The sequence below is a fragment of the Poecilia mexicana genome, unplaced genomic scaffold (assembly GCF_051168715.1).
Source record: "Poecilia mexicana isolate PSO_F unplaced genomic scaffold, ASM5116871v1 scaffold_14, whole genome shotgun sequence".
NCBI classification, from domain to species: domain Eukaryota; kingdom Metazoa; phylum Chordata; class Actinopteri; order Cyprinodontiformes; family Poeciliidae; genus Poecilia; species Poecilia mexicana.
In genome coordinates this window covers 29,520,309-29,531,891 of record NW_028263383.1, presented here as the reverse complement: position 1 = coordinate 29,531,891, position 11,583 = coordinate 29,520,309, and the positions used below count along the sequence as shown (strand labels likewise).

General features: G+C 42.4%; 2 protein-coding genes across 2 annotated transcripts; both read left to right on the top strand.

Moving 5' to 3' along the window:
* The first annotated feature begins 1,644 nt into the window (after positions 1-1,644).
* drc2 (dynein regulatory complex subunit 2) lies at positions 1,645-5,136 on the top strand. Its single transcript, XM_014994599.2, has 8 exons — positions 1,645-1,832; positions 2,292-2,459; positions 2,527-2,696; positions 2,907-3,057; positions 3,138-3,296; positions 3,564-3,782; positions 3,855-3,962; positions 4,661-5,136. The coding sequence occupies exons 1-8, from the start codon at positions 1,704-1,706 to the stop codon at positions 4,991-4,993; spliced, it is 1,437 nt and encodes a 478-aa protein (XP_014850085.1). The 5' UTR covers positions 1,645-1,703; the 3' UTR covers positions 4,994-5,136.
* A 4,675-nt stretch (positions 5,137-9,811) lies between these two features.
* Positions 9,812-11,471, top strand: LOC106922308 (heat shock protein beta-11-like). The gene has a single exon (XM_014994602.2). It carries the CDS (start codon positions 9,836-9,838, stop codon positions 10,538-10,540), a length of 705 nt encoding a protein of 234 aa, XP_014850088.2. The 5' UTR covers positions 9,812-9,835; the 3' UTR covers positions 10,541-11,471.
* The last annotated feature ends 112 nt before the right edge of the window (positions 11,472-11,583 follow it).

Here is an 11,583-nt window from a genome sequence, read left to right as displayed (position 1 = left end):
CAAATTTTTTTCTAGTAAATTTCTCTGTTTAATCTCAAAATGTCAGATCTCTTTATCATTTCAATTTAGGGGGCTTACTTGTATTTTTTGGAAAATTTCAGAGATTAATCTTAAAATTCGTAATTTTTTTCTAGTATTTTGTTAAACTTTCAGAGTGCAGAAATTTTGTTGTTTTTTCTAGAAATTTTCTTGGATTAATCTCCAAATTTCAGATTTATTTGTTTTGTTTTTTTTTTTTTGTTTTGTTTTTTAGATTTTTTTCAGCTCAGAAAGTTATTTTTTTAAATAAAATTTCTGATATTAATCTAAACATTTCAGACTTTTTATTTTTTTTTATAACATTTTCAAGTATTGGAGTTTAGTAAAGTCCTTGTTTTTTCCAGAAAATTTCTGAAATTAGTATCAAAATTTTTGTTTTTTATATCTAATTGTTATTTGGTAGTCAGAAATTTGACATTTTCTCTGCACTGCCTCTCTAAATCTAGAAGATTTCTGAGATTAATCTCAAAATTCCTTTTTTTTTTTTTTTTGGCGGAAATGTACTACTCCTTTTTTTCTTTCATACGTCCGCTGAGCAAACATGGCTCCCACGGCTCTGCATGGGTCAGGACTTCAGAATCACCTGTTGGTTCCCAGAGCTCCCGGTGCTCCCAGCAGACCTGTTGGGTCTTAGTATGGTGGGTTAAATTCAAGAGTAAATACGCCGCTTCCCCTACTTCTATTTTTTTTTTTTTTTTTTTTTTGTCGTCACGTGACTTGGGGTTGAATTGGTTGCTATGGTGACACAGTACCAACACAAAAGAGCTACAACGACCTGAACCTTACAGGAAAACCGGGATCTGCTCAGCGGACGGTCTCAATAGGACAGGTAAGGCTCACCTGGGGGACCATCTCAGCAGTTACAGGTGCGTCTGAATGACGTCACTCAACGGAAGGTTGAATTATTTCAGTTTAAAGGTTGGAGCTCTCCGTTAATCCACGCAGAGTGATTTGTTTCATAAATTTACTTCACTTTAATCCAGAAATGTTCAGTTGTGGGGACACAGTCCGACTGAAAACTGCCGGATTGACATTTGTCCAGCAGACACCTAGGGGTGTTCAACATGCGGCCTACGGGCCATTTGCGGCCTTCTCAAGGTGCAACTCTGACCTGCAAGTGTAGGAGGCTGATGCAAATGGTCATTTTTTCATCTTTAAAGGATACATTCCTTACAAATAAATAACATCTTAAAAAAAAAAAAAAAAAAAAAAAAATATATATATATATATATATATATATATATATATATATATATATATATATATATATAAATATATATATATATACATACATACATTAGGGACAACAATTAGATTGCTACTTATTAACAAAGTGTTTGCTTTTTTAGTTTATTATTCAGAAGAAATTAAATAAGGCACAAAACCTAGTTTTAAAAATGTTGGAAGAAATATAACATTTTTGTGGGCCCAACTGCTTTCACCAAAAGTTTGGGCACCACTGTCATGATAAAAGAGAGCTGCATCCACACATGTTAATGTAAAGTTTGGTGGAAGGAAGAAGTGTGATCAGCTGAAGAGTCTGGAGGAGATTACCAAAGTGAGGACTGAAACACTTGAAGTTCTGCTGAGTTGTTGCTGTTCCCAGTTTTAGGAGATCAAACCCAGAAGGTTGTGGAGCTGCGGCAGCAGCAGGAGGGGTAATCATGCCGAAGAAAAGAGGGAAAAGAGAGCCGCTGACGGAGGAGGAGAAACTCCTGCAGATGCAGCAGAGAGCTCAAGCGGAGGAAGAGATGGCCAAGAAGAAGGAGGAGATGCTCATGCTGTACCTGAAGGTAATATCACCTGGAGCAGCATTAGCATGAAGCAATTCATCCAGGTCCAGGTTGCAAACTGGAGAAGGAAAATGTTTAGATCAGCGATTACAGCAGATTATAGCCAGTGGTGGTGGACACTGCTAACGAAAACGTTAGTTACACTAACTCTAAAGCGCTGTAGCAACATGGTACTTAGTATAAGCTAATGTTAAAGCGCTATAACAACATGGTACTTAGTATAAGCTAATGTTAAAGTGCTATAACAACATGGTACTTAGTGGAAGCTAATGTTAAAGCTGTGAAGGAACATGGTACTTAGTGGAAGCTCTTTCTAAAGGGCTATATGAGCTTGGTGTTTAGTGGAAGCTAATGATTAAGCGCTAAATGTACCTGCTAATAACTTATTAGCAGCAGAGAGTCCTCACTTATTATAAGAAACAGAGTGGCAGGTTCTGATCCGCTTCTGTACTGAACCAGGAGAAGCTCCAGAAGGAGCAGAAGAACACAGCCGTGAACTTGCTGAAGCTGACAGAGAGCTGGAGGAAGGTGCTGCGGCAGACTCGGGACAGTGAGCTTCTCGCCGAGGCCGCAGTGCACCAGCAGACGTCTGACAGGAGGCTGGAGGAGCTGAACTTCATCATCCAGGTGAGGAGCTTCCCGCAGGTGCGCCTGGCGGCCCTACCTTCTTACTGGGACTCTGTTTGTGCTGCAGAAAATGATGCGGGAGCTGCAGCAGGGGCAGTCTCAGGCGGACCGGGTGCAAAGCTGCCACCTGCAGCACGTGGAGTACCTGTGGGAGCTGCAGGAGAAGCACCTGAAAGGTCTGCATCAGCGGTGGGAGAGCAGCCTGCGGGCCCTCAACGCCATGTGCTTCAACCAGGAGTAGGTCACACAGGCCCACACCATACTGCCACCACTACTATGTTTTTCTGGAGAGCAGGTTTTCATGCTTGGATTTCTTCAGAGCTTGTTGAGATCATTCAACCTACTTCGTGTTGCCAGACAGGTTCTGTTTAGGAGATTTCTGGGTTCTGCAGGTCAGGCGGTGATCTGTTGGACCAGTCGGTTCTGAACCCTGTCTGGTGTCTGCAGGGTGAAGGCGCTGGACGACTTCCGGCAGCAGAACCTGGGCCTGGTGGATCTGTACCTGCCTGCCCAGATGCATGACAAGGCCATGTCTGAGTACCTCCAGAAGGTCCAACACGAAGTCGTGGATGTGTACAAGAACGCACACCAGGACCTGGTACCGAGCAGGAACACTTTCCTGTCTTCCCACATGGCCCTGGGGTGTGTCTCAGCTCTGCCTACTGTCTCTGACCACAGGACGCTCTGAGGACCGAAGTGAAGAACCAGGAGGACGGATCTGCTCTGAACCGTGACATTCTGCAGAAGACCAGAAACAGCCTGATTGAGCTGGACCAGAAGATTGCCAGACAGCAGCAGGATATCAGCCTCGAGCTGAGGAACGTCAAGAGGCTGAAGGTTTGTAGACGAACTGGAAGGTTTGTAGACATTTTCAGAGGGTTGGTAAGTGTTCGGGAGGTTGGTAGATGCTCTGAAATGGTGATTTCCACATGTGAAAAATATAGTAAGGTACATCATTTTTAAAGTAATTAGTTTTTATGCATCACAAACAAATTTTAGGAAACCTATTTAGGCCAACCTGCTCAACTTGTCGCAGATCCCTTTAAGGTTCTGAGTCAATTGACTGGTTCCAGTTGGTTCTGAGCGTCTGATCTCCTCCAACAGAGCAAAGCCATCAAGCTGAGGCAGCAGATCTTTTCCTGTCAGGCTGAGAGGGATCTGATGCAGCAGAACTGGGACTTCACCACAGACAAGATCAACCAGAAGTGTCGGCAGCTCCAGGAGCAGCTGGCACGAGATCGCCAGGACGCCAGGAAGAAGCTCGCCATCCTCAGCATCCAGGGCGCCACCGCCACCAAAAACCTACAGGCCATCATCACCAAGGTGAGAGCGCACTGACCGAGCCCCACGCCTCACCTGAGACTCTGCTGATCCCCCTCTGCTCCGCTGCTTCAGGGCGAGAAGGTCCTGCGAGTCTCAGAGCTTTGCCGCAAGATTAAGAAACAGCAGGAGATCATGCCAGGAACATCGGAGGACAAACAGAGGACCTGCACACCAGAGCAGGTACGTCAAACCGGACCGAAACATGGCAAGATTATTAGGTTCAGCAACAAGGTTCAGGTCAGAGTTCATCACTACACCTAGAGTTCAACCTGATCTCTAGTTTCCAGCTGTAATAACTGAAGCTGTGTGTTGACTCTAGATCTATAATGCTAGATCGTTCCTCTTTAGGTCCAAAGATAATAACTTCAGTTTCTGTTCATATGGAGAGTTTTGGCATATCCACACATTTATCTGTTCTCAGCATCAGTTCAGTGATTGGATGGGGTCAAAGGTCACCTGGTGACATCATAATGTAGAGCTCTGCATCATTTGCATAATTATGGTAGCTGATGTGATTGTTATGACCTGAGCCAGGTCATAACTTATATTAAATATTCAATATCTATATTTAATATAGATATTAAATAAGAGGAGTCCTAGGATGGAACTTTGGGGAACCCCACATGTGACTTATGTCTGCTCCGACAATTTTTATTTAAAAATCTACAATTTTCCTGAGGGAAAATCCCAAAGGAGTTAATAAAGTTTCTATTTATCTATCCAATATGTTTCCTCTTGAAACAAAGAAATCCCTGTTCTTTATGAAAGATTCAAACCAGTCCAGTTCTGGACTGGAGAGTCAGACCCAACTCTCCAACAGTGGTCAACAGTGTCAAGTACGGCACTGAGGTCCAACCCGGTTCTGTTTCTGGATGCAGGAGGTCCTGGAGCTGCAGGACCTGCAGCAGCTAAAGGAGCTGCAGCAGTTGCAGGAGAAGCAGCAGCTGAAGGAGCTGCATGATCTGCAGCAGCTCCTCAACTCCACCCTGCTGCACCGGGAGGCTCTGAGGAAGCAGAACCAGGTTCTGAAGCATGAGAACCAGCACTTGCAGGCCCTGCTGGATCACCGTGATGACATCCTTGACGGAGGCCACACCCCGCTGCTGGCTCTGCAGCCGCCGGTCCAGTCCAGCCGCGCCGCCGGGGACATGCACCACAACATCCTGGAGGCTGCGCATGTCGCTAAGTACCTGGTGGACAGCTGGAGCTGAAGGCCAGGTCCAAACGGTCCCTGCAGAACTCTGCAGAACAGCAAAGACTTCAACAACAAGCTCCGGCCTGGTGACGGGTCAGAACCAGGACCGTTCAGTTACGGTCTGAGCAGGACAGGTTAAAAATAAAATGTTGAACGAAATGTTCGGGTTCGTTCTTCCTCATTAACGACTTATTTATTTACTATGAAGCTTTCTACATGTGATAATATTTCCAGAGACACGGGTGCCTTTTGGACCATCACTGGCTGCTTGAATTAAAATTAAAAAATGCTTTATTTCATTAGAGATTAGAAAGATCCGGCAATCTGACTTCCCTCCCTGACTGGGAGGAAGCCAGAATACCCAGAGACAACTGGTGCAGAGCAAATTGGCTCTTTGCACGTGAGCTTCCGTGTTCATGAAAAAGCCGCTCGGTCTCTTCCGGTCTATGGCATTTTACACTCGGTGCATGCAGGGCTTGGCCAAGGTAACAATTAATATTGTACATCTATCCGAAGCCCCAACAGGTAAGCTGGAGAAAGGTTTTAAGATGTACGCCTCGTTATACATTCAAGAACACGAAGGTGAGTTTTACTTTATGACTAACATTAACTTTAGTTTATCAGTGATTCTTGAGAATAGGGACAAAATGGGTTTTAATTTTCCCATATTTTTTTTTAATTATTTCTCAACCTTATGTATGCAAATATGACAAATAATGTTTAGAAAATATGAAGATGCTAAGGTACAGGCTCCCAGTTGCAAATTTTTTTTAAAAAATTACATTTTTAATCGACCTGACCCAAAACTTTGTCATCACCATCTGACAAAAATAAATCTAAAATGATTTTTAAAATACCCCATTAGTGATATTTTTACTCAATTTACAGACAAATGCTTCTCAAGAAATAAAATAAATATTATTTAAAACAAAAAACAAGAAAAAGTCCATCTGATGGAGTTGACAGTGCATGACGGAGTTGACACAGAACTGAAGGTGGTGACAAAGTTCTGGTGCCCCCCAATAATGCCTGATTTTTTTTTTACATTCTTTTCATTTCTGACGGTGTTGACAAAAACTAAGGACAAATTTCAACGGAGTTGGAAAATATCTAAAAATTATTTTTAATTCAATTTATCAATACTTTTATAATTATTTATATGACTACTTATACTTAATTGTCATAATATATAATTTTAGTATTTCTTTAATTGTTTTAAACTATAAGAATGTATTGAGTTCTGCTCCTGGACAAGGGCTTTTACAGGCATCATCCACCGACTACAATGTTTAAAATAAAAAAATATTCAGCAAAAAAAAAGAAAAATATACATTGTTGTGCTCACATGACCCAGGTTAGTTTAGTTAGATATTTGAAAAAAATATATTTTGTGTATATTTTATTCAAATTTCATGCTTTATCCATAGGACCTGTTTTGTCCCTATTCTCAAGAATCACTGTTATGCTAGTAGGCAATATTCTCGGATATGTTTCTTGTAAAAATGTGCTATTTAAGTATCTAAGCATTTTAATCCATTCTAACGGACGATGTTTTGACCTTATTTTCAACTATGTTCTGTATGTTGATTGTCTTTAGTGTCAGAGACCAAGTAACGGGGGAGATTCCGGTTCGGGCTTTTAGTTTCCGAAGCATGACGAAGCACAACCAGCCTCATAGCTTAAAAGTAGGGCAGCTCTGGTGTCATATCTGGTTCAGCTGACTCTTCTGGTTCAAAGTTGTTGCTTTTAGAAAAAATATGGGCATGTTTCTTTAGGTCTCTGTGTTATTTCGTTTTATTACTTTTGTATGCTTCTTGTGAAAAGCTCAAATAGGACGGTGTTACAGCAGTGCGTACAGGCGGATGTTCAGCTGCCTGGCTGTGGTCTGCTGGTCGTTCCCATACACTCGCTCTTTCAGACTGAATACAGAAGTGGTTCCATGGAAATAACTGAGGAACGGCTTCTTTATTTACCATCCGTCTCCCCCTGGTAGTTTTAGCCTGAAGAAGCTGATCCGGAGTAAAGTGAAGGCTGCAGACTTTGCTGTGCGGCGTTAGCTTTAACTGTTAGAAATGAATATTTACAAGTCACCGTCTTTTTAATTCAGGATCGCTTGGAAATCCATGAAAACGTAAAAGTCCATTATATGTGGAAGACAACAATATTCAATGTGTTGCTTTATTTGCGTCTTAAATACGACTTTGTCTTTTCTAGTTGTCACGGTAACTCAAAGCGGAAACAAGCTAAGTCTGACTAATGTGAACTCAGTTTCCAATTTCCAGGACTGATATATGTGAATGGGTAGCGCCCTCTGGTGGTCTTACTTTAAATAACCTGTGATTTCGCTGACCTTCCTGAAAAATCATCTGCTTTTCTAACATAAATGCCTCTTTGGTCGCATTTAATTTGGGAACAAACGGTTTATTGATTGTGAATTGAATTAAGGAGTAATTATTCTTGTAATATTAGAAAAGATAATGCCTTTGCTATAATTTTACAGGAAAAGCTAAATTCTTTGTGATCAAGAGCTCTCAGAAATTGGACAAGAGGTTTCCATAACCAGATCAACTCATCAGGTTTATACATTCAGCCTTGAACCCAATGAAGTGAAAAAGCAGAGTTTTACTGTGGATTTTGAGTTAGTCTTGCACTTTAAAACAAAATAAAATAAAATCGAAAAGCTTGGAGGATGCGGGCATCGATCCCGTTGCCTCTAGTTTGCAACAGCGTTCTACCATCTGAGCTAATCCCCCAAGGTTGTGCCTTCCAGACTATGTTGCCAATTTCACCAGAGAAGGGAGAGATAGTTTGTTCTGGTCCTGTACTAGTGCTCTTGGGTGGCTGACATCATTCTTTCTTCTACTGCTTCCTGAAGAAAGTCTGGTCACGTCGCCTGAGAAATATGTGACCGCAGCTGCATCACCAGGTCCCGTTTAAAGACCTTACGAAGCTTCCAGACCTGAATTAGCAATACCTTACCGTCATTCACTTTCCACTCACAGCAATCACCTGATTGGCTAATGGTAGACCCGGAACTAATGCCATTGGCCAGTGACGCTAGAGGCGGGAGATCTCAGGCTGCTGGTGAAAATAGAAATGATGGCAGGAAATAAACTCAGTGGTTAAAGCGGGAGGTTGTTTAACACTTCAGAGATTACCTGTCTGGACATTATTTATATAAATTAATACATAACAGATATTCAGATTAATAATTCCATGAAAGTAAATAAATGTTTTGTACTTATTAGAAACCAAGTATGATCAATTTCAGCTTATGAACGCAATGATTTTAGTGTGATGTACAATTATTGATTGAATAATTATTGCTCTAAGTTACATGTCACCTGGACAAATCACATGTCTTCTGGAGAAGGGTTTGATTCTCAGACCAACAGATTTTGCTCTTTGATCACAATAACAAGAATAATATTTGAAAGCCTCTCAAACTACCTGTACCAGCTGTCAAGCATGGTGGTAGGATCATGCTGTGGTGTTGCTTTATTTCCAGTGGCACCAGTGCAGCAGAAAACTCCATCACATTTTCAGATAAACCGTGGTGGACCTTGTCAACAAAACAAACTACAGAAATGAGGTGAATCAGGTGGTCATGTGGTGTAAGTCAAACAATCATCAGCTAAATAGAAAAGGGGAAAAAACAAGCCAAACAGTAGAGAGAGTGAACAGTACCAGATTTAAATTCTCAGATGCTAAGCAACTCAAAAAAGGGGGCTGCTGTTGTCACTTTGCAACTACGTCACCTAACCATGTAGAGGCGCCATTGAACTGAGCTACTCCAATGGTTTTCCCCAAGTTGTTTTTGCCAGTATAGCTATGGGGTTCTACTTGGTCTAATCAAACTAACTTGCCTGTGGAACTAGCACACCTGGTTGGTGATCATAGCGGTGCTGGTTGACTTAGATCTGACCCATACCTTCTCCCTCAGATGATGATTTGATCAAATCACTGGCTTTTTCTGAGTTCAGGCCAAATGATTTATATCACTATGTCCCCTTACACCAGAGCACTCTTAAAAGCCTTCTAATGAAGGCTACATGGCTTCTAATGATTAGTTGCATACCTTTTTCACAACACAATATTTGATTGTCTCTTACTTACTTATGAAGTGTATGAACATTAATCTTCTTACCCTGTAAAACATTTCATCTGAAAATCTGTGAATACATCGAGGGCTGCCAGTCTTTATGACTTGTGGCTGCTATCGCCATCTTCTTTCCTCATCAAAGGTTTAGAATAAACTGACAAGTTCGGTTTGCATTCTTGTCTCTTTGTGCAGTCGAATGTGCAACATCGTATTACGTTTTTTACAGTGAACTTAAGTAAAAGCGATATAAGGCAACCAAATGCAACCAGACCTGCCATGTCATTCACTTGAGCTGATGGGAAAAATCAAACATCTTTAGAGAGAAAGACATTCAAATGTTTGATGACAAGGTTTCAAACATTCCTTTCTAAATCAAAAAGTTGGCCAACAGACTTGCTGTTCTCCTCAGAAGTGAGTGGAAACGGGACACTGTGAGTGTTTTACATTTGTGTAGCCCTGATTGAGGGTCGTCCTCCAGTTTGGAGTTCTTCAGGACATTTTCTCTGGTTCTGATTTAGGAGTTATGAGTCAGAATGGCGTTTGGGTAATGGTGTGTTCCTCTGCGAGTGATGAACCTCATAAAGAAATCTCTGCAAACATGTGCCACATGCCGACGGTCTCAGCTTTGTTCTATTTCTGCTGCAGGGCTCGGTCATAGTCTGTATTAAGCAGCTGAACACACTCACTCACACACACACACTGAGGAATGCATCTGGAACCTTCCTGCTGAAGCGTGTTGGGGCTGCTGGGGTATAAATGCAACTAGGGACAGACATCTCTCAGACAAAGCAGCAGCAGATCAGAGATCCTCTCAGCCTCCAACAGACCGACGGCATGTTGTGTCCCAGCGTCTTCCAGGCATCTCCGGCTGCCATGAGGCCCTTTCTGGAGCTGCACTGGCCCATCCGCAGCCTGTGGCCCGAGACCCGGCCGCTCTTCTACCAAATGGAGCAGGAGATGATCCGCCACATGCAGGAGATGAGGCAGAGCATGGAGTACATGGAGCGGCTGCACCAGAAGATCTTCGAAGAGATTGACCAGACTTCCTGCTCTGCGGGGGCTTTGAGACCCATCGCCTTCCAGGAGCTGGGGAAGGATGGTGACACCTTCGCACTGAGTCTGGACACGGCCGAGTTTGCCCCACAGGAGCTGTCCGTCAAACAGGTCGGCAGGAAGCTGCGGGTGAGCGGCAGAACGGAGAAGAAGCAGGACGACGGGAAGGGCTCATATTCCTACAGGTGTCAGGAGTTCAGGCAAGAGTTTGACCTGCCAGAGGGCGTCGACCCGGAGACCGTCAGCTGCTCGCTGGTGGGGGGGCGGCTGCAGATCCAGGCACCCAGAGAGAAACCACCAAGCGACGGGAAGGAACGGATCGTCCCCATCAACGTCACCTCTGCCCCGGCCATCACCTCAGAGAACAGCAGCCCCTCCGCAGAGAGCAGCCCAGCCGAGAAAAACTGAACAGACTGACACATCTCAACAGATAACCTATCTACCGGAGGAACCAGGAAGTTTCTCTCATTACACTTTGATTGTTAACAGCTTTAAAGTTGTTGCTTTTATAAAAAATAAACAGCCATTATAAAAATGTCAAATATTATATTAACTAAACACTAAATAAAATTAAAAATGCATAAATCTATTCATCTTCATACTTTTAGATATTTTTGTCTATAATCTGAAAACCAACAGTCAGTGAAGCATCTATTGATAGCAGGTCTATGAGCTGTTTAAGCCTTCGTTCTTCCGACCTCAGGTCAATTTGATAATATTATCGTTTTTATTTTTAATTTAGTGAACTAAAGAAGTTCTTCATGCAGGATATTTGTTTTTGTTTATAAATAACTTCACTGTCATGTTTTAATATTTCACATCAAAAATTTGTTGAGCTTCTGACACAAACTAGGGCCAGAGCAGCAACCGTTGCTGTTCATCAACCTGGGAAGGGTCAATGGTCATTTCCAGGAAGCTCAGAGATATGAGCTCATCTCCGCAGGCCTGTTAGTAGGATAAAGGTTAAAGGTCAAGATAATCAACTTGTATGGCTGCTTGAAAGAGTTGAAGAAGAAAGCCTCTTCTCTCTAGAAACAAGATGGCAGCAGGACTGAGCATATCAAAACTGCAAAGACTTCTGGAACGATGTCCTCTAGACTGATGAGAACAGAGTGGAGACATTGGACCGTGATGAACAAAACCCAGATGGAAAAACCCAAACCCAGCATATCAGCAAAATGGGAGAGGGAAATAAAACACAGGACACCATTTTTTCCACTTTCCTTGTAAAATAATTCTCAGTAAACTTAATTTATTCACAAACTGCTTTTCAAATTGTCATGTTGACATTTGTCTTTTCTGGTAAATCACGTACAATAAAAAACATTTCTAAAAGACAGGAGATGTCTGAGACTCTTCACTAACTATACATGACTACTCCTCATCCTTATGGAAACACGGTTTTCCAACTCGATGTCTTCATGTCGACACCTTTACTGCGTTCAGACATC

Coding starts and splice junctions, on each gene's coding strand:
- drc2 (XM_014994599.2), top strand. CDS start 1,704: ATGCCGAAGAAAAGAGGGAAAAGAGAGCCGCTGACGGAGGAGGAGAAA. Junction 1,833..2,291: donor TGCTCATGCTGTACCTGAAG/GTAATATCACCT, acceptor GTACTGAACCAG/GAGAAGCTCCAGAAGGAGCA. Junction 2,697..2,906: donor GCCATGTGCTTCAACCAGGA/GTAGGTCACACA, acceptor TGGTGTCTGCAG/GGTGAAGGCGCTGGACGACT.
- LOC106922308 (XM_014994602.2), top strand. CDS start 9,836: ATGCAACTAGGGACAGACATCTCTCAGACAAAGCAGCAGCAGATCAGA.